The 25,303-nt window shown below is 49.5% G+C and overlaps 2 protein-coding genes and 1 long non-coding RNA gene across 5 annotated transcripts; 1 reads left to right on the forward strand and 2 right to left on the reverse strand.

The window, feature by feature from the left end:
• Window positions 1-1,091: 1,091 nt before the first annotated feature.
• Window positions 1,092-4,787, reverse strand: LOC122456261. Its single transcript, XR_006275054.1, has 2 exons — window positions 4,734-4,787; window positions 1,092-3,336 (listed from the first exon to the last, which is right to left on the reverse strand). It is a non-coding gene; the product is annotated as an uncharacterized LOC122456261 (long non-coding RNA).
• Window positions 4,788-6,282: 1,495 nt separating this feature from the next.
• On the forward strand, window positions 6,283-15,089 carry CDT1 (chromatin licensing and DNA replication factor 1). Its single transcript, XM_038368239.2, has 10 exons — window positions 6,283-6,919; window positions 7,873-8,031; window positions 8,731-8,951; window positions 9,955-10,149; window positions 11,053-11,198; window positions 11,837-11,940; window positions 12,436-12,624; window positions 12,925-13,059; window positions 13,154-13,355; window positions 14,222-15,089. The coding sequence occupies exons 1-10, from the start codon at window positions 6,386-6,388 to the stop codon at window positions 14,383-14,385; spliced, it is 2,049 nt and encodes a 682-aa protein (XP_038224167.1). The 5' UTR covers window positions 6,283-6,385; the 3' UTR covers window positions 14,386-15,089.
• Window positions 11,528-24,513, reverse strand: APRT (adenine phosphoribosyltransferase). 3 transcript variants are annotated; one of them, XM_043494903.1, is made up of 6 exons: window positions 24,317-24,513; window positions 21,818-21,921; window positions 20,706-20,839; window positions 19,438-19,516; window positions 18,809-18,974; window positions 11,528-11,540 (listed from the first exon to the last, which is right to left on the reverse strand). In XM_043494903.1, the coding sequence occupies exons 1-5, from the start codon at window positions 24,496-24,498 to the stop codon at window positions 18,832-18,834; spliced, it is 642 nt and encodes a 213-aa protein (XP_043350838.1). In that variant the 5' UTR covers window positions 24,499-24,513; the 3' UTR covers window positions 11,528-11,540; window positions 18,809-18,831. The 3 variants fall into 3 exon arrangements, with proteins under 3 accessions (XP_043350838.1, XP_043350839.1, XP_038224169.1); XM_043494904.1 differs by lacking the exon at window positions 11,528-11,540 and adding an exon at window positions 22,766-22,859 and having other exon boundaries at window positions 17,697-18,974; window positions 24,317-24,426; XM_038368241.2 differs by lacking the exon at window positions 11,528-11,540 and having other exon boundaries at window positions 17,697-18,974.
• Window positions 24,514-25,303: the final 790 nt, after the last annotated feature.

Below are 25,303 nucleotides of genomic sequence, written 5' to 3' on the forward strand. Positions count from 1 at the left end.
TATTCGCAAAAAGAAAAGGAGTACTTGTGGCACCTTAGAGACTAACAAATTTATTAGAGCATAAGCTTTCGTGAGCTACAGCTCACTTCATCGGATGCACTGTAGCTCACGAAAGCTTATGCTCTAATAAATTTGTTAGTCTCTAAGGTGCCACAAGTACTCCTTTTCTTTTTGCGAATACAGACTAACACGGCTGCTACTCTAAAGTCTCAGTATGGAGACCATAGGTTTCAGAGTAGCAGCCGTGTTAGTCTGTATTCGCAAAAAGAAAAGGAGTACTTGTGGCACCTTAGAGACTAACAAATTTATTAGAGCATAAGCTTTCGTGAGCTACAGCTCACTTCATCGGATGCATTTGGAGACCATGTATTTAGTGGGCGGTGGTCCTGAGCTCTCAGGCCATCCTCAGCTGTTTGGGACAGCCATCAAATAACCCAGCCAGTACACAAAGCCTGCAGTGAAATTCTGGCCCTATTGGAATTAATAGCAAAACTCCCCAGTCGGCCAGGATTTCACCTTGGTATATAGGATGTTTAGGACTAGCCTTTAGAGACCTTCCCCCTGAAATGACTTCCCTACCCCTCCCTGAGGGCGCAGCCCTGCCCTTTTTTGAGCATCTAACTGTCAAAGGAGGCCTAGCTGCCCTGACTTTGATGCATCTCTGCCTGGGTCCACCTGCATGCATCCCATTGCAGGATCAGGGCTGAACTGAAGTGCTCGGATGCCTTCTCATTTTACAGCAGGCAGGCAGAAGGTAAGGACATTTGTGGTCAAAATGATCATGTGGTTTCTGTTTGCCTATCATAACCAAGATAGTAAATCCAATTGAGGTTGAGTGCTTCATTTAGTGCCAAGTAGTTAGCCATGTCTGTAAACAGCTTTGATGATGAAAAGCTGTGTATAAATGTTAAGTATTATTATAATATACTGTCCTCAGCTGACACAGAGAGCTCCCACTAATCCCCCTGGGACTTGACCATGCAGACTGTGGCCAATATATGATGCTTAACATTTGTGTGTTGAGACAAGTCCACATTAATGTATACGTGCAAATAAATGCTGCAGTTTAAAGTAGAACACACTTTCCTGTACCCCTTCCAGATGGGACAGAATGGATCTGTTTTATTAATTTCAAATTACGGTAATGGTAAATGGCGTTCCAGACACTGTAACAGGAAATAACAGGCATATGAAATTCTTTACATTACTTGGTTCGCAGTACATTTGTCCATGTTAAATAAAATAGCATTCAGTTGTCATCCTAGATAGCTTGTTTCCCACTGTTTCCTACAAGTTGATTACACTCTTTTAAATTTTATTTTTAAAGGTATCTGGATTGTAACTAGCTTTTTGCATGGCTTCTCTAGCTAACTTCCAACTCCACACCAAGCAATTAACTAACCAAACTCTACTGAGCTGCAGTATCTGATGTTTCAGTTGAGGGCATGGATAGGAGTAGATAAGAGAGAAAAAAAGAACACAAAAACCTCCCAATAAAAATCCAAAGCTGCCACTTACTCAATTCTAGGGGCAACCTTGCCTTGACCTTGGCTGTCTCAGCCAGATCCTTCCATTCAATTGTGGTAAACTCTAACCTGCAGTGAGACTCAGGCTGCTATTGAAATAATGTGGTTTGGAACATCCCAGCTCCACTGCAAATTAAACATGCATAACTTATGGTGGGGGAGGGAGGAGCAAATGCTGCTCTACTAGGGCCCAATCATACACCCATGAGAGTGAACTGGAATTTTGCCAGTGAATGCAATAGCAGCAGGACTGTGCCCCAAGGGAAGGTAGGGGAGCCTAATTTACTAGCCACACAGGCTTGAAATACCTGTGCTGTGCACGGATCTTATCAAACAAACCCAGCCCCCCGTCAGAGTGTTCCTAGAGAATCCGGAGATGGCTTCAGTTGGCCTAAGTGCTGTCAGATGTCATTAGAGCGGAACAAAGATTCCAGTTCTAGTCACACATCAAAGCTCATTTCCCTTACACCCTGGGCACTGCAGGTTTTCTATTGATTCTGGTAAGGCTGGTCTCCAGACGTAGTCACTGAAGGTAAAGCATTCTTCAGTATTCAGCCACAGAGCTCTGCATTAACTAAATGTCCAGAGCCTGAAACAAACCCACAAAAACCAGACACGGCAGGGCTTCAGCGGCAAATGAGTTCAGCCTGACACACTGTGTATTGAGCGATGCAGGTGTTCCAGGAAAAGGCGGTACTCCCCTTGTTTTTAGCACCTTCCATCTAAAAATCTGTGTGCTTTTCACACATTTCAACTTCCCATCCTCCTGGAGAACTCGGAAAGCATCGTCTCCATTTTATAGCACGGGAAACAGAGAATAATACACGGAGTAAGTGGAAGGATCGGGAATAGAACCCGGGAGTCCTAACCCCTAGAGAATATACCTGCACGCCAAGTTCATTTGGGGCCTGCTCCAAAGCCAACTGAAGTAACTGAAAGTGAGATCAGATCCATACTGCCTTAACTCAGCCTTTCCTGGCTTGCATTCGTTTAAGGGGCATATCCTCTACACAAGTACACAGCATATCCATTATCAGCTGGGGCTATAGTATTTTGATTGACAATAACCTTTAGAACATAAGCTCTTCAAGACAGGGATTGTACACCACCTAGCTAAATTAGGGCACTAGTGTAATCAAACTAATCCCCTGGGTGGCAGGTCAGTAACATTATTCCCATTTGCCAGATGAGAAGTGACTGCCCATAGCTGCAGTAAGAGATGATGTCAGAGCCAGGATTAGGACCAGGAGCTGCTGGCTCCTAGTCCTGGACTAAGAACCCATAAACTCTGCCTCAGTGTTGTCAACTTCAAACTTTCCGTTCCCCTGCGGCTGTGCAGTGAGCTGGCTGGTTGCCATCTTGTATCCCAGAGGCGTTTATATTTCCATGTTTGTGAAGTGCTTTGGGATCCCTTGGGAGGAAGGGTGTTCTCCAATGGGTTGCCGTGACTTGTACGTGTTTGCAGAACACTAAACTGCCCACTGCATCAGGGGCTTCTTTCCTGAAGGCTCAAGCTCAGCTGGACGTGGAAGCAGCTGCGTCCCAGATTTGGCTTCACCTTGACACAAACCTGGAAGCAGATCAAAGCCACGTGGATGTGGAAACAGCTGTGCCCCAGATGTGTCCACCTTCTGTCTCTGAAGTCTGCAAGGTGTTACCCACACACAGGGTTCTCAGCCCCTTGTGCTGGTTGCCAGTTGTCCGTGCAGAATTCTGGACTGTCCTGTAAAGTAATTGCCCATGAGCTCTCCGAGGGGCGTTAATAGTTACATTAGATTCTGACAGGTTTCAGAGTAGCAGCCGTGTTAGTCTGTATCCGCAAAAAGAAAAGGAGGACTTGTGGCACCTTAGAGACTAGTGAGCTGTAGCTCACGAAAGCTTATGCTCAAATAAATGTATTAGATTCTGAAACCATGGTAAGGTCTTTAGCCATCTTGGCCCTTGCATCTTTGGACTCATAGTTAGGTCCAACAGGTAGTCAAACCTTCACCAGAGATTTGATGGACATTGCTCTAGCTAAGGAATTTGAATGGATTAATTAACCTTAAAGATGATTTACAAAGGAAAACGTGCCAGTATCTTTTTTGTGTTCTGCATGATTATAAATCAAAACAAAAGAGTTTTGTTGTTAATATAGGGATTTGTTCTTGGATTTTGTTGTTTTGCATTAGAAATCACAGGAGTTGACTTCTGTTATTTACTTGAGGACCCCTTGGAGGATTGTTAATTAAGGCTAAGATTTTGTCACGGTTATTTTTAGTAAAAGTCACAGACAGGTCACAGGCAATAAACAAAAATTCACAGAAGCCATGACCTGTTTGTGACTTTTGCCATTGTGGCGCCATGGTTTCCGAGCTGTGGGGTTCCCCCTCCGCCCCCGTGGATGGGAGCTGCAGGAGAAAATGGGACATCCCCAGGTGCTCACCCGAGGTGCCCCCCCAAGTGAGGCTGTCGCCCTGTCACCTGTCGTTGGAACCCTGCCAGGCCCCTGCTGGCTGCCAGCTCCAGAGTCCTGCAGCTCCTGGGGCTGAAGCAGAGAATGTCACAGAGGTCTCTGGAAGTCACACGCTTCCATGGATTCTGTGACTTCCATGACATAAACGTAGCCTTATTGTTAATTGAAGTTAATGGAGTTGTGAGAGCTCAGTGCTTTTGAAAACCAGGTTGCTTATTTAGATTCATAAATATGAATTTAGGTTTCTCAACAAAAAAACTTCAAAAACAGACTCCAACGAGAGACTGCTGAATTGGAATTAATTTGCAAACTGGATACGATTAACTTAGGCTTGAATAAAGACTGGGAGCGGATGGGTCATTACACAAAGTAAAACTATTTCCCCATGTTTATTCCCCCTCTTTCTCCCTCCCCCCACTGTTCCTCAGACGTTCTTGTCAACTGCTGGAAATGGCCCACCTTGATTATCACTACAAAAGGTCCGTCCATTCCCCCCCCCCCCCCCAGCTGGTAATAGCTCACCTTACCTGATCAAAAAGAAAAGGAGGACTTGTGGCACCTTAGAGACTAACAAATTTATTAGAGCATAAGCTTTTGTGAGCTACAGCTCGCTTCATCGGATGCATCCGATGAAGTGAGCTGTAGCTCACGAAAGCTTATGCTCTAATAAATTTGTTAGTCTCTAAGGTGCCACAAGTCCTCCTTTTCTTTTTGCGAATACAGACTAACATGGCTGCTACTCTGAAACTTACCTGATCACTCTCCTTACAGTGTGTATGGTAACACTCATTGTTTCATGTTCTCTGTGTACATAAATCTCCACACTGTATTTTCCACTGAATGCATCCGATGAAGTGAGCTGTAGCTCACGAAAGCTTATGCTCAAATAAATATGTTAGTCTCTAAGGTGCCACAAGTACTCCTTTTCTTTTTGTGGATACAGACTAACGTGGCTGCTATTCTGAAACCTAACTTTAGACAGAAAATGTTGGCCTTTAATGCCTCTATGCCTGTTTCCCAATCTGTAAAAAAGAAAAAAAAATATTTCACAAGGATATTGTGAGGTTTATTAATGGATACTGTTAAATTGCTATGGGATGTTTGGGCAAAACAGCAAAATGTGAATAGGTCAGGGCTGTTATGACATGTCAAATCATTGAGGGGGAATCAAGTTTTAAGTCAACAACTTTAACTCAGGGTTGGAGTACGAAGCAAAAAGGACTAGTAATGCTGACAAGCCATTAAAAAGTCAAGTCTAAAGTGTATCCGTGTGTTGACGGGAAACCCACATCTGTTTGCTAACAGACATGCTGGAAACTCTGATAAGCTTGGAGGGAAGCACTGGGCTGGAGGGATATATTCTGGTGGAGGGGGAAGAAGCCAAAGTAGTGTGTTTCAGCAGCCTCTCTGTGCATTCTTTCCCCAGTGCCTGAAGGTCTCACAGTCTCAGGATCACCCCCAACCTTATTATGAACTCGTAATGGGCCCATCGACAAACAGCCTTTTATGCTTAATTATATAATTCATTATTTGATCTCTATTATTAATTATGATTATTTTTACTTGTATTCTAGTAGTCCCAGAAACCCCAGCCATGTGCCAGCATCCCACTGTGTGAGGTACCAACACATGCTCTGGAGGCCACTGAAGCTATTAGTCTTTGAAAGAGCATGAATCTCCCTGGCACCGGACAGCAGAAGACACGAGCTTTTTAAGTAGAAAAGTGACTGGATACAAGGTCTCTGGTCTGTTCCCTGAGTGTATCATGCCCAGGGCGGACCCTATGCACTTGGAAGAGGTCTCAAACACGGAAGCATAGCACCATCTCCTCTAGCATCCACGGAGGCCTGCCTGTCCACAGGATGTGGGAGCTGGGGAAGGGGCCAGAGACTGGGTGGCCTCTGTGGCTGGAATGTCTGATCACTTCCCAAGCTTTAATGCTCCTCACTTGATTATCCCCATCGCACAGCTGGGGAACCAAGGCACAGAGAGGCTAAGTGACATGCCCAAGGCCCCAGGGGAACTCTGTGCCAGAGCAAAGACTTGACTCCAGATCTCCCCGGGCCCCAGCCTGGCACCTGACCACTGCACCAACCCTCCCGCCCCAAATGGTTGCGAGGCCGCGTGATCCCGACCCGCGCACCCCGCCTCTGCCTGAGCCGGCCGCGGGCGCAGAGGGGTGGGCCGGGAGGAGGACGGGTGGCGCCCGCTCCCGCGCCCGCGAAAACCGGCGCCAATTTCCCGCGCGGCACCACGTGCGCAGCTGCCCCAGCCAGGGGCGGGGCCTCCCGGGGAAGGCGGCTACTTTCGGCGCGCGGGGGAAGGCGGGGCGCCAGCGTTCCAGGCTCGGCGAGCGCGGGCCGGTCGCACGCGTGGGGCTTCCCGCGGAGCGGGCCCCGCCGGGATGGCTCAGCGCAGGGTGACCGATTTCTTCCCGCACAGTAAGAACCCCGCCCGGGACGGACCGCTGGGCACCAAGCGGAGGAAAACCCAGCCCGTGGGAGGAGTGGCCGGCGAGAAGCGCCGGGCCGCCCGCTGCGAAAGCCGGCCGGACGCAGCCCCGCTGGCGATCCTGGCAGGGAGCCTCCGGGAAGCCAGACCCGGAGCCAAGCTGGTCGGACTGGGAAACAACGATCGGGCGGCGGTGAGCGCCGCAGCCGGGCTGCCTCCCCTGAGCCCCCAACAGCAGCAGCAGCTGCTGGCCTCCCCCCGCACCCCAGTGCGCCCCGATCCCGGCTGCCCACAACCCCCGGCACGGACACAGACGGGCAGAAAGCGGTGTAGACAGGAACTGGAGCCGGAAGTGGAAGCGGAGCGAAACGCCGACCCGCCAGCCGGCCTCCGGCCCCGGGAGAACCGCAAGAGAGCGGCCAGGAAGAAGCTCGTACTGCCCGCAGAAGAAGATGCCCAGGGTGCAGAGCAGGAGGCGGCAGTCGCGGTAGGTACCTCCCTGAAGGCCCTTGGCCAGCCCAGACCCACGCGAGACCCCTGGACGGGGGCAGTTTTGGCTCCGCAGATCTGGGTTCCCTTTGTACTGGGGCCTGTGGGCAGCGCTGGGTCTGTGGCCTGCGAAGTGGGGGAGGCCCTGTTGGGACCTTCCATACCGCCTGCTACTTGCCTGCCTGCTGCCGCACTGGCAAGCAAGGAGGAACAGGGCCCTAGCGGCTCCCCGGGCCTGCTCCGGCCTGCGCTGAAGGTCCAGTGACAAAAATATCAGCAGGGAAACAATTAACAGCGTGTCGTTTAACCTTGCTGTTGCGTTTCCTATTTCACACCCCACTGAAGCAAACAGGGCACATCCCTCCGGGCAACAAACCTGAGCAATGCGTTTGTAATAAACCCAAATTGCTGGACTCTCCGGGGTCCGGCTTACAGGAAGGAAGGAATTGTCCCTTGTTGCTCAGCCTGGTGTTAAGAACACTGGGAGTTCTAGTGTAGACAGGCTGCTGCTATTTTGTGCACTCTGGAGATTAGATCTGCTCTGATAAGGGCAGTGACTTAGTATTAACAGCCTGCAGCAGCTGGTGGCCCATCTCTGCTAGGGTTTTGGATGTTGCAAAACTTGATGGAGTAGAACTAGTGTAGAAAACCTTTTGGGCCAGGGATGGAATCCCTAATCCCAGTCTGTAATAGCTGGTGCAGGGCTGATGATACAGTGTGTGTGTTTGGCGGGTGGGGAAGTCAAAGAACAAATGTTGTCTGTTAATTGCACCGCACTCCTTGGACCTGGATTCACCGTGTATTAGAAAATCTGACTTTGACTAGAGCTCTAGTGATGTGCTGACTCGGAGCCATAGGGAGGTTTATCTTCCACTAACGCAGGGAGACTCCTTGGTGAGTAACAGCCAGGCAGTGAAGGCAAAACGTTCTAACAACGAATTCCTGTTGCAGGTTTCCAGCCCCTGCTCCAGTGCTGCCCTCAGACCCGCAACCCCGTCATCCCTTGACAAGAATGTGAAGAACTTGGTGAATGTGACCCTCTCACCAGGTCCAGACAGTGGGCTGCAGTCTGGCCTGGCTACGCTAGGGGGAAACATAAGCTTTAAGCAGGTATGGAAAGTTTGTGAGTTCTCTCCCTGAGACTGGGAAGGGGCTCCACTGAGTGAGCTCTGCTAATAACTCTGTGCTCTTCTGTGCTCTCACCCTCAGAGTGGCTTGATGGGGATACAAACCCCATCACTCTTAGCTTTGCAGCAACATCTAACTGCATGTTAACACCAAGGGGGGATGTAACTGCTCGCTCTGCTCACAAGCTGGGTCGGGGGAGAATTCCTGCAGAATCCCTTATGAAATCTCTTCTCACTAACCCACTTCTGTCGTCCTTGAGATACCAGCACGTGCCTGGTATGTTCAGCAAGTGTGCTGTACCTAGATTGGCCCCCTGCATGCTAAATAAATGATTCTATAGGAGTATAAAGAAAAGGAGGACTTGTGGCACCTTAGAGACTATCAAATTTATTAGAGCATAAGCTTTCGTGAGCTACAGCTCACTTCATCGGATGCTGTAGCTCACGAAAGGTTATGCTCTAATAAATGTGTTAGTCTCTAAGGTGCCACAAGTCCTCCTTTTCTTTTTGCGAATACAGACTAACACGGCTGCTACTCTGAAACCTGTCATAGGAGTATAAGTGACCATTGGAGCTATGCTAACCCTCCAGCCCTCTCCAGAATAACAACTGAGCGTTACTTGTAAACTGTCTTCCCATTCTGAGAGTCCTGTATCTGTTACCTTCCCACTCCCCATCTCAGGTCTCATCCAAGGAGCTGAAACACCGCCTGCAGAGACTCCAGGAGCTGACTCGGAAATCCAAACTGCCAGCTTGCCCCTCTGAGACCTGCAGTGACTTGAAGAGCCGCTTGAAACAAGTGCAGGAGCTAGAATCCAAAATCCGCAACAGGAAGGCAGAGGAGGGGAAGGGATCTGGACTGCAACCATCCAAAGAGACCTGTGAGCCAACCGTGGAAGCCAGGTGAGAAGCCACCTTTGGGGATAGCTGGAATAGGAACTTCACCTTCAGTGCCTGTTTGTTTAAACTGGTGCTGGAACGAAGTCTGGGACAGTAGACCTGGTGTTTCAGTTAAGTGGCGTAGTCAGTGATGGTAAAACTAATGCTGCTCTGGGTTTCTTGAAGGGCTAATTACCACCTACAAGGCAGAGGTAGAATGTAGCCCAAGGCGCTTGGGTAGCAAAATGCTGCAGCACTCCAGTGGTCTCTCAAACATCTGTTTCTGATATTTAATATCCAGTAGCTGGGGTTCAGCATAGATGGGATCTTTCTACTCAGAGACCAAACATCTCGGCTCCAGAAATGAGAGCCTGCTTGCCTCGTTCACACAAGTATGTGCGACAGCACTAAATGGCTGAAACCGAGAGGCTACTTCTGAGCATGTCCACTCTTGGGCACTAACATGGCATTGCGAGAGGGATCTCTGAGAGGTGACCTGCTGCTGCCGCCTACGCTCTGGACAGCAAAAGTGGGTGGGCTTTTCTGTTGAAGCAGAGTGCGCCAGTCAGGGTTGGGGAAGACTTCAGCAAGGTCACTTGACAAAAGCACTACACAGATGCTGTCGTGAACTTGGGATGCAACTTGCACGTATCTTATTGCTATTCTGATGGCGAAGAAAAGAGACACTCTGCCTCTGGAATATGTAGCACAGCCTCGGAATTTGAGCTGGACCTTTTCAGCTCCTCTAATCCATCCCCATCCTGCCAGCACAGGATTGTCCCTTGGAGAACATAGAGGCAAAAGATTGCAGAGGTTGAGGATTGTATGAACATCAAATCGCCATGTCAGCACTGACTCTCAGAGATTTCTACCAACCTGAAACTGGCAGGCTTTCCTACTGACCTCCTTTCTGAGTAGCAAACCACGTGCCAGTCTGTTCACACACGTGCTCAGACACCTGGTGTTAATCTCATGTTGAAGCTACTTGTTGTAGGTCTAATTCCTGGTCACTTTTCCCTTCTATCAGTGAGAGGGCACCTGCCTATCAGCGATTCCACACCCTTGCTCAAGATATTCCCCCAGGTCTCACGCTGCCCTATAAATACAAGGTACTGGCAGAGATGTTCCGCAGCATGGACACCATTGTGGGGATGCTCTTCAATCGCTCAGAGACGGTAACCTTTGCCAAAGTCAAGCAGGGTGTTCAAGATATAATGCACAAGTAAGTTCCTCCTCTTGACGGTGGGTAGCTCTATATATGGGGGATTGCTATAGAGCTGTAGGACTTGGAATTCAGCATTCCCTGAAATTGTGCCAGCAGCATAACAGCTGTGAACTTTTCCAGTTTTGTGCCTAGTACAAAGCAGATGCACAATGAGCAGCATCTAAAAAGGTCAGGATTCAAGTGCACTGGAAGGGCTTGTGCTTTCTTATGCAAACTTCCCAAGCCTTCAAAGAGGGACCTATAGAAGCATATATAGAGGGGTTGAGGGGAGGGGGTTTCCACTTGTTCTGGCTACCTGTGATAAATTCTAGTTGTAACTTTTTTTTTTTTTTCCTCTAAATGAGGAAAGGCTCAGCATAACTGAGGATTGTGGCATTGCTGGATGTGTCCATGTGGGTGGGGGAGGAGTCTTTGATGCTAGTACAAGGGAAACTTGGCTAGAGCATGTGGAGTGACTCACTCCTTACGGCTGTACCTGCAGCACCTCTTACAAATCAGTTTCCCATCACAGGGGAAAACCCTGACTATCTCCATGTTACAGAGAGCAGACCTGAGGCACAGACATTAAATGAATTGCCTAAAGCCACAGAGGAAGCCAATGTCAAGACTGGAATTAGACCAGGAGAGCCCTTGGCTCCCGGACCTGTACTCAGACCACTTCCCAGGACAGGACTTGCTCTTTAACTTGCAGCTCCTCTGTCCTTTGCTGTTCACTCCCATACGTATTGCAGGCAGGGACTGACGGCTAGTACCCCGTGTGTCGCGTGGGAGTCTGATTCCTGGGTGCCCCCCCCCATTGCTCTGGGTTCCATTGGGGCTGCTGAGTTTAAGCACTTGTTGCTGATGCTCATTTGTGTCCGTGCTGCTACCTAATTTCCGACTCTTCCTGCAATGCCACAGGCAGTTTGAAGAGAGGAATGTGGGTCAGATCAAAGCCGTGTACCCCACTTCATACAAGTTCCGCCAGGAGAAGAACATCCCAACCTTCAGCAATTTCTGGAAGAAATCCAGCTACCAGCTCACCATAGAGCCTGTGCTGGGGGAAGGTATATGCTGCAACATACTGTCTGTCTGAGCCTCTGTGGAGGAGACCTTGCTGGCAGGCTGGGCTCTAAGCTCGCTTTCTCTCTCTGACCTGATCCCTAATGGTGCTTGTTGGGAAGGGATGTTTGGGTCTCTGGAAACCTTTTTTTCCCCAAACGAATTCACTGTGTCTGATGGAACTGAGACCATCTGACTAGCTGGTTCCCTGAACATGGGCAGAGTGGGGAGCAGCTCTGACCTGTTCCAGCAGTGGGCCAGGCATGTAAAACTATTGGCTTGGCAATGGATCTTGAAGCCTGCCATCTTTCCGATGGGTTCCTTTGAAACTCTGCTCAGAACATAACCTGTTGATGGCACTCCCAGTTCTGGCTACACTGGTGCTCTGCATTCATCCAGGTGCTGTTCTGTTTGTTTCCCTGGGATGCAGCAGGCGGGGGCAGAGGGCTGGCTCTGAAGCCGATGATCAAGTCTGGTGTCCTTGAGGCCGTGTTGCTTCACGCTCCTGTACTTACAGCTGCAGCAGTGTGATGGCATGTGTCAAACCTGGGGTACTGCAGCCAGCTCTTCCTGCCCGTCCTTCCCCCATAGCTTCCCCAGTTGCAGGACCTGGAGATAATGAGGGAACATCTCTTGTCTCCAGAGGAGAAGGTAGATGGCCGCCCGCACCTGTCAGCATCGCGCTTGCTGGAACGCAGGAGGGTATTCAGCAGGAACTTGGTGAACGTTGTCAAACAGCACCACAAGGTGAATGGCTCGGTATTTTTGGTATCATGGGGAGACTGGTATAGACCACGGGCCATGCAGACTGAGTGAATCTGCCATCTGTACATGCAGCCAGCTGGAACCTTACTACCGTTCATGGGTGCTGCATTCTCCTGTACTTCATGAAGCTAAGCAATCGCCTCCTTAAAAATCTCTCCAATTCAGAAGCTCCCCATCATGCAATGATGAGACCTGCTCTGTCTTAGGTCACTTGCTGGCTTTCACCTTTGGGGAATCCCAGATCCCTTAGACACTTTTTTGATATCTGAAACATTGAGACAAGGATCAGGATTCTCTTAAGGAGAGAGACTTGTCCTGGAATCTCCTGTCTCTCGTTTCTCATAGACACATGACGCTAAACTATGCTAAAAGCACAACACTGCAGAGAGGTAATGGATCTAGCTCAAGGGTAACAAAACCAAACTCTTACTGGGCATCTGACTTGCAGTGTCTGACACACAACTCTTTTCACTCCAGATGTTCATGGCTTCCCTCAACCCCACAATGGTCATACCAGATGACAAGCTGACCAGATGGCACCCTCGCTTCAATGTAGACGAGGTGCCAGACATCATACCAGCTGAGTTGCCCCAGCCCCCTCAGGTGGACAAGCTGACCACGGCACAGGAGGTGTTGACCAAGGCCCAGAGCATGATGACTCCAAAGGTAAGGGACAGAGATGCTTAGGCTGGAGTACACAGCACCAGTACTGGATGGTTGTGATGAATTTATCTCCTCTCACATCTACGTGATCATTGGTACTCTTGTGATCCAGTCGCAGTAATACTCAAGCACCCACTCCTCCTTGGGGAGGAAACTCCATCTTAGACTCTTCCCTGCTATTGATCAAAGACCTTGAACTATTAATCTGCAGTTGGGAACCATGCCCCTAGCTTCAAGCATAGGCTCCCTGGGTACACCTTGCAGCTCCCACATGTGACTTCTGACTCTCCTTTGTGTGGACAGATGGAAAAGGCTCTTGCCAACCTGGCTCTAAGAACAGCTGAAACCAGCCCAGGAGAGCATGAGGCCCCCAAAGCAACACCCACAGCTAACACCTCCAGTGCCCTGAAAGGGGTGTCCCAGGCCCTGCTAGAAAGGGTGAGTAACCTGGTTGTGACTGCAGAGGGAGTGTCCCCGACAAGGGGGGTCTGGAGGGTGTCTGACCCAACCCCCACTAACTTTTGTTCCTTAGATCAGAGCAAAGGAGGCTCAGAAACTGCAGGCTCTGATGACCCGGAACCCACAACAGGAGGAGCGGCTCGTCATGATCTCACGGCTGCCAGAGATGGCACGCTTCCTACGCAATGTGTTTGTGGCTGAAAAGAAGCAGGCGCTGACTACAGAGGTGGCATGTACACGGATGCTCGACAGCTACCGTACCACAATGACATCTGGTAATAGAGGGGGATTGGAGAGGGGTTTTTTGCCTCTGGCATGTGAGGTTCTGAGTCACAAAATCCAACATCTCCTGCACCACCTGGAGCAAAGGTATAGCTGAATGCTAGGAAGCACTGAATGGGTACCGTAATACCCACTTACCTCTAGAGGTTGCTATGGCTACCATGTTAAACGATACTTTTTTTTGTAGCTGCAAAGCTATCATGGAGTTAGCTGTAGTTGGAGGACCCCTATGGACAGAACCATTACTTTCTAGCCTCACTTCTACTCATGCTTATCTTGCTAGTCTTGATGGAATCCTGGAACAGTGCTTATCCTGTCAATGGAACAATAGTAAATAACATTCATTTTCCCTCAGTGGTCTGTCTCCCTAAGACTCTACCTTGGTGGAAGCTAAGGGTCTAGTCTTTATCAGGCATCTCTATGCTCCCCCAAAATGCCTAGCTGCTGTACCCCTCCCCCAGAGACTAGTTTGCCTGTCAATGTAGAAGCTGACACTACTTCATCTGCTTGGTAATGTGAGTTCTGTAGCCTCTCCCCAGATATGGGAAATTCTGGGGTAATCTAAACTCCTAAAATAACTGCTGTAATCTGATAGAGAGAAGAGTGGGAATATTTTTATAGGGCTTCCCTGCCCTGTATTGCTTCCGTTCCTGTGTACTAGCAGTGCCAAGCATAGCTGTGTAATTGATGGCTAAGCTCAAAGCCTGGAAGCAATGGTTGGGAGGAATTTCACCTGCATGGTTTTGTGATTTGGGTAGGAAGCAGAAGCCAGAAATGCTGCCCATTGTGTGTAACATTGGCTGACAGCTGGGAGAAGCTGTTTGAAACTAACTTGCTGATCACTTCTGGTTCTCTGCAGGTGAAATGGAGAAACACCTACACCTCTTCTCAGAGTTGCTGCCTGACTGGGTCATCATCCATCCGATCAGGAAAGACACCTACATCAAGCTGGACAAGAGCATGGACCTCAATGTCATTATGGAGAGACTGACTAGGATAATTAAGGAGGAGGAGAAGCTCTGATTCCTGGGGAGGGGAGGATGGCGGGGGGCGAGACCCTGATCTTAATTAGATGTGCCTCTGAATGTAGCAGAGACATGGCCCTCTTAAGGTCTTGCAGAGAATTCCCCTTTGGGCTGCTTGTGACCTCTCGTTCCTACCTATGCACAGGAAACCAAGAAGGTAGACAAGCCTCTTGGATCTTAAGTTGTTCCTTTGGCACAGTTCTGGGCAACTCCCCTGGCCCTCAAATATGAGGGCTAATATGTTACGTTCACTCCTGCAGGCGCCTTTCCTACCTAAATTGCTCCCTTTTTTTTAGCTCTGACTGCTTAGTTACTATGGGCAACTTCATAGAACAAATAAAACTCCTTGGGACACAGTGGGAGCAGGAGTGTTTGAGCATCTCCGGGGGGCATGGCCTTAGTTATATAAGCCAGACCCCACTCTCTGAGCAATGCTGTAATGTTTAATTCCCTTGAACAAGTTTCCACTATGACAACTTGCATCCATTTCTTCCATTAGCTGAAGGTGCTGTGGGGGTGGATGGGATCATATGCCATTTCTAGAAAGTGAGAAATAAGAAAAATGGAATTTCCTTTGGAAAAAAAAATCCCTGGGGCTCTTTTAATCTGTTCTGTTTTACAGAGAGAGAGCGAGAGTGAATCTCGGACCACTCCAGCTCTCTGACATTGTTGAAATGTGTTGGTATTAAACTTTTAAATGATTAGCAGTAGCAGTGCTCCCTGCTTTAAAGAAAGAGCTCTTGCCTTAAACAGGGGGCTGCTCAAGGCTCCCTTAACTCCAGCTGTAGGTGCTGAGGCTTCTCTGCAGCAGAACATTGTGAATTACCAGTAGGGGAAGGGTTGAGTTGTCAGCCAATCTTATACAGAGACTTCTTGGAAAAAATGAGCAGGGATTTGCAGAGAAATGACTGCAACTTTTGTACATACAGGCATGGCTGAGAGCAGAGGCTTTTAGCATTTGAGGGTTGGTACCTAATCAAAGATTAGGCCTTCAAGGAAAGGGAACTGCTGACAGCTTTTGGCAACTGCAGCATAATCTAATTAGCACAAATGAGGGGATACAGAGCATTCTTAACTGTTGGGTCATGTACCACTTTAAAAATGTGTTGTGAATTGATAGAACATCAAGCCCCTGTTGATAGAACCCTGCTCTGGATGGTCCCTGCCGTAAGTCTGAGGGTGGACCCTAAACCCCTGTGCTTACAAATCACTGAGGTGCCCTCCAGGTCTGTGCTAGCAAGGGCTTTGTCAGCTAAACAGGCTTCAGGATATACAAATAGTATGTGGGAGCATTGCCTCAGAGGTGCAAGTAAGGAACAAGTCTTCCTTGTCTCAAGTACTAGGACATGAATGCGAGTTACTGCTTGGTTATACCAGAAGTACAAACAGTGAGCGGCTCTGTTCTTTACCACTTTACACTGGGTAAAGTGCAGCCAGGCTGGCCTATCTAATTTAGGGAGCAGGTTCAGAAGGTGCCCATTAGCCCACAGAATGACTGCAGTAGACAAACTGGTAGCACACATGTAGGAGCTAGCACTAGACGATGATGCAACAGCTTCTGTTGCATCAACAGAACAAAGCCAACTCACTGTTGCTTTTTGAGTAAGAGTAGGAAACAGCAGTAAAGTGTGGCAGATAAACCTGATCACATCTAGTCTGAACTTTAGTGAACACACCTCTATGGGGTCTTGAGCGTATCCCTTGTACACCACTGCCCGTTGTTGGAGTTTTAAGGAAAACTAACATCCTAACTCTTCAAGTCACAGGATCAGATGAAAATCTCAACTTTCACAAGTTGATAGCTCCAAGCTCCAGGAAAAAAAAGCTGAACACTTGACCTTCAAAGGCAAATAAAGATCATGCTTTTTGACTACCTGGGTACTAGCAATGTTAATTCTATCAAAATGGAGATACCCAAACTCTCCCCCAGGGTAAGACTGATGTCCAGTGCTCTATGCTAAGAACCTGAAATAAAGAGCTACTTTCACCTATCCTAATGAAAGACTGGCATGGTTTCACTGCAAAAAGTTTTCTTTATAGTGAGATACTTAAGAGGAGTTATCCATTTCTGTAAAATCCTAATGAAGAGAAGGCACTAGTTTTTATCTTGATGTAGTGGGTCAAGGAGGAAGAGGCGGGGCTCGCCACAACTAGCTCCATTAAGGCAAAAGCTACAGGGCTATGTATCATTAGGATCTTACAATCAAGACAGGTAACTCCAGTTAGCTATCTCAGGCCCTGAAGACCGAGAGAGGGTAGAGTCCAAGCTGTGCCTGACATAATTTCTGGCACTGCATGGGGTCCAGTGCTGTGCTTTGGCAGTCAAAGAACATAATTGTGACAGTGCTGCAGCTGCTTTCCATGGATTTTTTGGGTGCAGCTTAATTTCTTCACTTCACAGCAACTCTCCTGCCTTTAGTGCCAAGTGTGCAGGAGAGGTACTGATTCTTACACAGGCTGGGTGTAAAAGTTAAACTTAAACATCCTCTAGAGGCTTCCCAAAGAATTGTAGTGTCCTATCTAGGGACTCTTAATACTACCTGGTTCTGAAGCTAGGAGCAGATTAACCCCAGTACTCCTATAGACCTAAGAAACTGAACATCTGATGTTTAAGGTTAACTACAAGTGCTTGGTTACACATCTGGTAAGCAAGCAGGCCAGGGGCACTGTAAAGGACACTAGGTCTGTAACTAGAGGGAGGCCCATACCACTCAACTCTCAGCCTTCAGAGCTAAACACCACTCAGGCTGTAGACAAGTTATATGGTTTCAGCAGTGTCACCCTACAGGTGGTTCTATCCAGTGGAGGGGGTGTATACAGTAACAAAAGCACCCTACAATGAAACAAATACCCAGACCCTCTCTACAGTTCCTACTCCAACTGCATGCCTATTTGATTTAATGTCGTACCTGGGCTATTCTCCATGTATAAGGTGCACTTTCACAAACCTGCAGGGAAGCAACAGTTTCCGTGCACTCAAGGCACTGAATAAGTGACTACCTTTCTTTACCTTGCAGAATTAGATATTAAATATTACAGTTCTAGGAGGAGCAAGTCCCAAAGTTGGCTTCTCTACCATCTTCCAGTGAGAGCTCAAAGGGCAAGGCTTGGGGAGGAATTCAGTAAGACCAGATATGAGGAAGATGTCTTAAAGGTTCAGCTCAGCATGTAAAGCAAATGGGTTGGCCTAACTTCCGACCCTTTTGAATTTCACTGAAGTCACAAGATGGCTTGTTTCGCTTGATGTTGGTTTCTTGAAGAGAAATGGTCATAGAAATACACACCCCCTTCATCCTGCTACCACAATAGTTTTGAGAATTAAAAGGTCAATATTTATTTACTAATCGGCTACAGATTCAATTGAAGCCATTACAAATATTAGTTACAATCCAAAGCATCCTTTCTCATCCATAGGGAGATTTTAGTACCCTGGCTCTGATTTGTAAGTGTTTGTGACAGAGCTGGATGTTACAGCTAGATCACACTCTGCAAGTAGGAGTCTTTTTTTCTAAAAGTCTGCCTATCAAACTTTGTCCACCATAGTAACCAGAATGCTGTTAATATTAGAGCTCATGCTAAAGCACTCAAAGTTCCCCTTTCCCTTTCCTTTTTAGGCTGTGCCAATACTGGAGGGTATTTTGGAACGAGAAAGTTGATTGGAAGGGGCTGGGGGGGGGAGGGAGGGGAGACAACAGTATCAACCCATGCTCAGTAACCTTTTGGTATGCTGGAACTCGAGGATAAAAGGCAGAATTCAGGGAACTTTACTGTATATATAAGAAGGGACCATGTAAAAAGTTGCATGTTTTACATGAGATAGGATGAGTGTGACCTGCTGGGGACTTGCACCCATTTCTTATATTGAACAAGTCACCACCGCTCCATTAGCATTGCAAATAGAAGAATTCCAATAGGTACAGCTCACAGGGTGACAGAACAGCTGTAACCCAAGCATGGGGATGCAGTAAAAGGGGCCATCATACAGACATCCAATACCATGTTAGTTTTCACTGATCTAGAGAAACTGATTCCTTCCCTGACCACAAGTAAATCTCAAAGCCCTTCCTCATGTCTCATCAAACCCACAGCGGTAGCAGTACACAGCAAAATCGAACATGAAATTGGAATGATACACAGGCTTCTAAATGGTATTTTAGATCAAAAGACAAACTATCCCCCCCCCCCCCAAAAAAAAACAACCACCACCTTTGGCTCCGTTTGTTTCCCCAGAATCAGGAGGCATAAACAGTGCAGCAAGTTTAGCAGAATTGAGCTGGAATAAGAGAGGCCTAACTGCCCTTGCTGTAATGGGGAGCAGCTTCCTCCATTTTTTAGAAAACAGAGGAGGCGACTGCTTGTTGCCTTCAAACAACTGATCAAGATAAGAAACAGCAGCAGATATTCAGCAAGAGGGCAACTACAACCTTCTCTGATCTGAAGCTCATTACTCATATTGCAGCAGAGAGTAGACAGGGAACGGTTTCAGTTTTTCTGCCCCTTTCAGAGATTTTAACTCTATGACCACCGCACACTCTAGGACTTCAGCCTTCAGCTTCTTCATAAGCTCACAGGCTGCATACATGGTACCTGCCCAACAGGGATGTTAAGCAGAGAGAGACACAATCACTTCAAGTATTACAAGCAGATAAGGCACAGTCTTAGTTCCAACTTTAAGACATCGCTAATCACATGGTTAGAAGCATGCAAACAGGTAATGTCCGATTTTTAGAAAGCATCATAAAGCGCACTGCAAAGCCAAAAACGAGATAATGGATTCCAACATGGCTTTTATTTTTTTAAACCAAGCTGAACTCCAGTGGGCCTTAGAGCAGGGATTTCAGGTACTATAGTACAGTAATTCAGACACAGTATAAACCCCAATTGGCTAACTGCTGCATCCCTCTCCCCATAAAGTCACAAGGACACTTTAACAAAGAGGTTCTGTCCTCTTCAAAGCAGCTTCAGCAGAGAGCATCCTGAGATATAATGAGCAATACCAGTTACAGCACAGCTGCACATGGAGCAGACTTAACTAAGCGACTGCTCTTACCTCCAGTCGCAAGCAGGTCATCAATGAGGACCACTTTCTCTCCCGGTTCCACGGCATCGCTCTGGATTTCAAGTTCAGCCTGCAGGATTGAAAAGACAACTTTGTTCTAGTCTCACTTTATAGAGCACTGCTTTTGAAAAATGTTAGTGTGTAGCAAAATGCAGACATTACATTCATCAGCAAGAATAAAATCCTGACTTTCAGCACCTAAATACACAGGCCTCGAGCTAAAGGAGATCTTTAGAGTCCCAATCATGCACACTAACACAGTGTATTCTATTCCTTTTTGTTAGATAAGCTCTCCCAGAACAGTACCCCAGACGGGACTGAACTCCTGTATGTAATACACTGGCCTAAGTGTGCATGATCAAGACTCCTATGGTTTTGGTGCAAAAAGTCCCAGGTTTCAGCCCTGTGGTGTCTATAGATATGTAGCCAGCCATGGAAGCATCTTTTCCTCTGTCCTCCAAGAGAGATGAACCCATTCTACATAAGGACTGACCCATGCAATGCTTATGATTACCACAGAACTTTGTACTATGCAAGGGAAGGCTTGCCTCAACAGCATTCACCTGCCAGATACTCCAGCAGCATAGTTAGCTAGCTAAGGCAGAGTTATTAACCCTATGCTCTCTCACTTCCAATAAGGGCCAGACATGAACCAGCTGCTGTGCAATAAGTGTTTCCTAATTCAAAACCGTAAAAAAAAAAAGAGCATTTTACTAGAGCATTTACTCAAACAAGCAAGAGTGGGAAAAAGTAATAGATATCTTTGTGCAACGCCCCCTTCTTTCCTCTTCCCTGTTCCACTGGCCTTTCTCCAGAAGCACAGGACTTGCTGTCAGTCCTTTAACTAGGTTCCTCTAAAAATCAGCAGCCATTAGTTTTTATGTTCAGTACTATTAATAATACATACACTCAGATTCAAGGCCCACCTAATAGCTGTCTGAACTAAGTACCTTTTCTTCAAAGTTCTCAGAATAGTTTGCAAAATTAACTCTCTGTTAAGCCTCACACCACCCCTATGAGGTAGGTACTAGTCACTGGGCACAACCAGAATGGAACTTAGAATGCCTGACTCCCACTGCTGTGTTCTCATCACCAGCCCCAGAAGGGCTACAGTGGCTGGGAAAATCTCTAGCACCAAATATTATTAGATGGCCTTCACCTCCTCACCATCCTCATCCCCAAAGTAGCTCAGTGATCTCAACAAACAAGACATTAGCAATTACAGCAGTGTCCACCAAGGGTTCTCTTCTGGCTATTACCTGGCCATATTCAAGAGTGTATGAGACAGATTGTGTGGGACCCGGAAGCTTTCCCTTTTTTCGTATTAACACACAGCCAATCCCTAGTCTCTGTGCCAGAACTGGGCCAAAGAGGAAACCACGAGAATCCAGACCTATGGGAAGCAGAGCAGTAAAAATACTGTTAAAGGGAAACGGTTCAGTTTTCACTCTCTCTGCAAATCTTTAATGTTTCTGTTATCTTCCTGTACTCAGGGAGCCTAGCAGCTATTTGTACTGACTTGCAATCCCACCTACTTTGCATTGCATGTTTGTATTCACACTGACTTACTATGAAATGCAGCCCGGAACCTGCAGTTCCACATATATCACCACAGTATCTATGTTAGGAGCTTCCTCTATTAGTTTGTGAACTGGTTCTTGTCTGTACTGATAAGAAATTAAGTCTCAATATCAATTCAACTGTAGGGCCAGAAACTCAGTATCACATCAGGATGGGTTTACATGATCAGAGCCACTAAGAACTGAATAGAGTCCACTAGACTCACTGACGTTGGGTTGTCATCAAATCACCTCTCTTCCATTCAGTACTTATTATTCTCAATATCCTTAAACAACGTGTTAGTTGGAATGGAACAGTTATCTCCATAAGGCACAGCTATAGTTGGTCTGTAACCAGTCACTCTGAGACAAGTGGAAAAATGGAAACACAGCTTGTCTTTTTGCTATTTATATAACACTAGACCTGGCTTAAAGGCAAGTTATAGACTAAGGAAGACAGAGTAGTAATTAACTTATATTGGCTAATTCACTGCTTACTGTTATTAAATCTTTTTAAATAAAGGAAATTATTGCCAAATGTTCATCGAGAGGGTGTTTTCAACACTCAAAACAGCATGTCAGAAAACTACAGCACAAAAATAAAACAACCATCACACGAGAGTTTGGTACAGAATAAAACGTTATGATAAACAGTCATAATGTTGCAATACCATGATGTTACACCATCTTTCCTGCCTCGTTAAAGGAGTTGTTTCTGACCTTTGCTTACCATGCAATCTCTGTATGGATGGACAATAATGTTCTGTACTGTATTTTATAAAAGTTTCCCTAGCATTTATCATGATACCCACCTGCAATGAAGTCGATCTGTGGGTAGCGTGCCTTCAAATGAGCTTCCAAAAGATCAACCACAGTCCTGAAGGCTATAGGATCCTTTAGCAAAGGGGTGATATCACTAAAAACAGAAGAACAAAATGAGTTATCCTTGGAAGCTGAAAGCTACATTACACAGATCAGAACCCACAGTTTACCTGCTCCACGTTTAAGAAGCTTGATTTCTACAAGTGGATTTGAGTCATCACTCCATTTCCAGGGGTTCGTAATAGCTGCAAAAGGGGCTACCTACAAGATCTCTTGAAACAGTGGTTGGACTCAGCACTGAGTGAAGAAACATGTCCTATAGCTAGACAGCTAGCAACTGCTGCTACGATTCCCTAAGCACTTGTATTCTAACCCTTTTTTCAGATGCTCAGAACTTTCCAAAGTGTTCACACTCCAGGCTGAGAATTTCCAGATGGTGACTATTTCTGAGGCAAAACAATTCAGATGTTTTGAAAATACATGTGATGAAAAAATAACTTCTTATAATGAAATTCATACCTTTTTAATAAGTATGACACCACTATAGAAAAAAAGTTGAAACAGCCCTCATTAAGAAATACCTTTGTTTGGGCATCTGCAAAGTGTTTTTTACTTGCTTTGATATAACCCATTGATATAACCCATATATAAACCTGACCAATCTCAGCTACAGCCGATACGGCGCTGGGAGAGAGTTTGGTCCAACTACAAAGCTACACACCAGTTCGGTTTCATACCATGTGACTTTATTCCCATGTGTAACTGCTGGCAGGTCTAAGGCCTAACTTGGCTGCTCACTGACCAAGTGACTGCAGCAGCCTGCGGGTCATGGGCCATACCCTGGAGCTCAGCTTCAGCACACTGGGCAGAGGTGGGCAGGGCAGGGGCCACCTGCTGCGGAGCGTGCGGGGCAAAGACAGCGCAGACGAAGGACAAACCTAGGCAGGCCAAGTGGGTCTATCCCCAGCGCCGGGGCAGTAGGACTCTGCAGCTGCGCCATCCGTGTGCCAGGGCCAAACTTCACGTTGTGCCCTAGTGCGCATGCTGCATGAGTGTAATTGCACAGGGCTTCCCCTCCGCAACCTGTCCTGCCCCTATGTCCCTCTCTCATCAACCCCAGGTCTGCTTCGCTCCCTGACCCGCCCCCTCCCTCCCCCCAGCCCCCTTCGCTCCCTCCCTCATCACCCCCCTCCGCTCCCTGACCCGCCCCTCTCCCAACCCCCTTCGCTCCCTCCCTCCCTAATCACCCCCTTCGCTCCCTGACCCGCCCCCTCCCCCCAACCCCCTTCGCTCCCTCCCTCCCTAATCACCCCCTTCGCTCCCTGACCCGCCCCCTCCCCCCAACCCCCTTCGCTCCCTGACCCGCCCCCCCAGCCCCCTTCGCTCCCTCCCTCCCTCATCACCCCCTTCGCTCCCTGACCTGCCCCCTCCCTCCCCCCAGCCCCCTTCGCTCCCTCCCTCATCACCCCCCTCCGCTCCCTGACCCGCCCCCCCAGCCCCCTTCGCTCCCTCCCTCCCTCATCACCCCCTTCGCTCCCTGACCCGCCCCCTCCCTCCCCCCAGCCCCCTTCGCTCCCTCCCTCATCACCCCCCTCCGCTCCCTGACCCGCCCCCCCAGCCCCCTTCGCTCCCTCCCTCCCTCATCACCCCCTTCGCTCCCTGACCCGCCCCCTCCCTCCGCCCAGCCCCCTTCGCTCCCTCCCTCCCTCATCACCCCCTTCGCTCCCTGACCCGCCCCCTCCCTCCGCCCAGCCCCCTTCGCTCCCTCCCTCATCACCCCCCTCCGCTCCCTGACCCGCCCCTCCCCCAGCCCCCTTCGCTCCCTCCCTCATCACCCCCTCCGCTCCCTGACCCGCCCCCTCCCTCCCCCCAGCCCCCTTCGCTCCCTCCCTCATCACCCCCCTCCGCTCCCTGACCCGCCCCCCCAGCCCCCTTCGCTCCCTCCCTCCCTCATCACCCCCTTCGCTCCCTGACCCGCCCCCTCCCTCCGCCCAGCCCCCTTCGCTCCCTCCCTCCCTCATCACCCCCTTCGCTCCCTGACCCGCCCCCTCCCTCCCCCCAGCCCCCTTCGCTCCCTCCCTCATCACCCCCCTCCACTCCCTGACCCGCCCCTCTCCCAACCCCCTTCGCTCCCTCCCTCATCACCCCCTCCGCTCCCTGACCCGCCCCCTCCCCCCAGCCCCCTTCGCTCCCTGACCCGCCCCCCCAGCCCCCTTCGCTCCCTCCCTCCCTCATCACCCCCCTTCGCTCCCTGACGCGCCCCCCCCAGCCCCCTTCGCTCCCTCCCTCCCTCATCACCCCCTTCGCTCCCTGACCCGCCCCCTCCCTCCGCCCAGCCCCCTTCGCTCCCTCCCTCATCACCCCCCCAGCCCCCTTCGCTCGCTCCGACCCGCCCCTTCCCTCCCTCCCTCATCACCCCCCTCCGCTCCGCTCCGCTCCGCTCCCCCTCCCCCAACCCCCTTCGCTCGCTCCCTGAGCCGCCCCCTCACCGGAAGAGCACCCCGGGGGAGGGGAAGTCCGGGAAGGCTCGGACCCGCTCCTCCAGCAAGCGCCGCCGGGCCCCCAGCTCCCCGCTCATGCTGCCGCGTGCGCCTCCAGCACTGCGCAGGCGCCCCACGGCCGGCCCAGCGCGGCTCGGGGGGAGGAGGTGGAAGGGTGCGGAGGAAACCATTGCTGGAGGCGGAGGGGGGCACTGCGGGGGGAACCACGGCAGCTGGAGGGGGGGAAGCGTGTGTGTGTGTCTGGGGGGGAACCATGGCAGCTGGATGGGGGGAAGCGTGTGTGTGTCTGGGGGGAAACCACGGCAGCTGGATGGGGGGGAAGCGTGTGTGTGTCTGGGGGGGAACCACGGCAGCTGGATGGGGGGGAAGCGTGTGTGTGTCTGGGGGGGAACCACGGCAGCTGGATGGGGGGGAAGCGTGTGTGTGTCTGGGGGGGAACCACGGCAGCTGGAGGGGGGGAAGCGTGTGTGTGTCTGGGGGGGAACCACGGCAGCAGGAGAGGGGGGAAGCGTGTGTGTGTGTCTGGGGGGGAACCACGGCAGCTGGATGGGGGGGAAGCGTGTGTGTGTCTGGGGGGGAACCACGGCAGCTGGAGGGGGGGAAGCGTGTGTGTGTGGGGGGGGAACCATGGCAACTGGAGGGGGGAAGCGTGTGTGTGTCTGGGGGGGAACCACGGCAGCTGGATGGGGGGGAAGCGTGTGTGTGTGTGGGGGGAACCATCGCAGCTGGAGACGGGGGAAGCGTGTGTGTGTGTCTGGGGGGGAACCACGGCAGCTGAATGGGGGGGAAGCATGTGTGTGTGGGGGGGAACCATGGCAGCTGGATGGGGGGAAGCGTGTGTGTGTGTGGGGGGGGAACCATGGCAGCTGGATGGGGGGAAGCGTGTGTGTGTGTGGGGGGGGGGACCATGGCAGCTGGAGAGGGGGGAAGTGTGTGTGTGTGTGTCTGGGGGGAACTACGGTAGCTGGAGGGGGG

This window comes from Dermochelys coriacea, chromosome 12 (genome assembly GCF_009764565.3).
Source record: "Dermochelys coriacea isolate rDerCor1 chromosome 12, rDerCor1.pri.v4, whole genome shotgun sequence".
Taxonomy (NCBI): Eukaryota; Metazoa; Chordata; order Testudines; family Dermochelyidae; genus Dermochelys; species Dermochelys coriacea.

Coding starts and splice junctions, on each gene's coding strand:
- APRT (XM_043494903.1), bottom strand. CDS start 24,498: ATGGTTTCCTCCGCACCCTTCCACCTCCTCCCCCCGAGCCGCGCTGGG. Junction 19,517..20,705: donor ACACTCTTGAATATGGCCAG/GTAATAGCCAGA, acceptor TCAATCCTGCAG/GCTGAACTTGAAATCCAGAG. Junction 18,975..19,437: donor TGACCTGCTTGCGACTGGAG/GTAAGAGCAGTC, acceptor CCTGTTGGGCAG/GTACCATGTATGCAGCCTGT.
- CDT1 (XM_038368239.2), top strand. CDS start 6,386: ATGGCTCAGCGCAGGGTGACCGATTTCTTCCCGCACAGTAAGAACCCC. Junction 10,150..11,052: donor GTTCAAGATATAATGCACAA/GTAAGTTCCTCC, acceptor GCAATGCCACAG/GCAGTTTGAAGAGAGGAATG. Junction 11,941..12,435: donor TTGTCAAACAGCACCACAAG/GTGAATGGCTCG, acceptor TTTTCACTCCAG/ATGTTCATGGCTTCCCTCAA.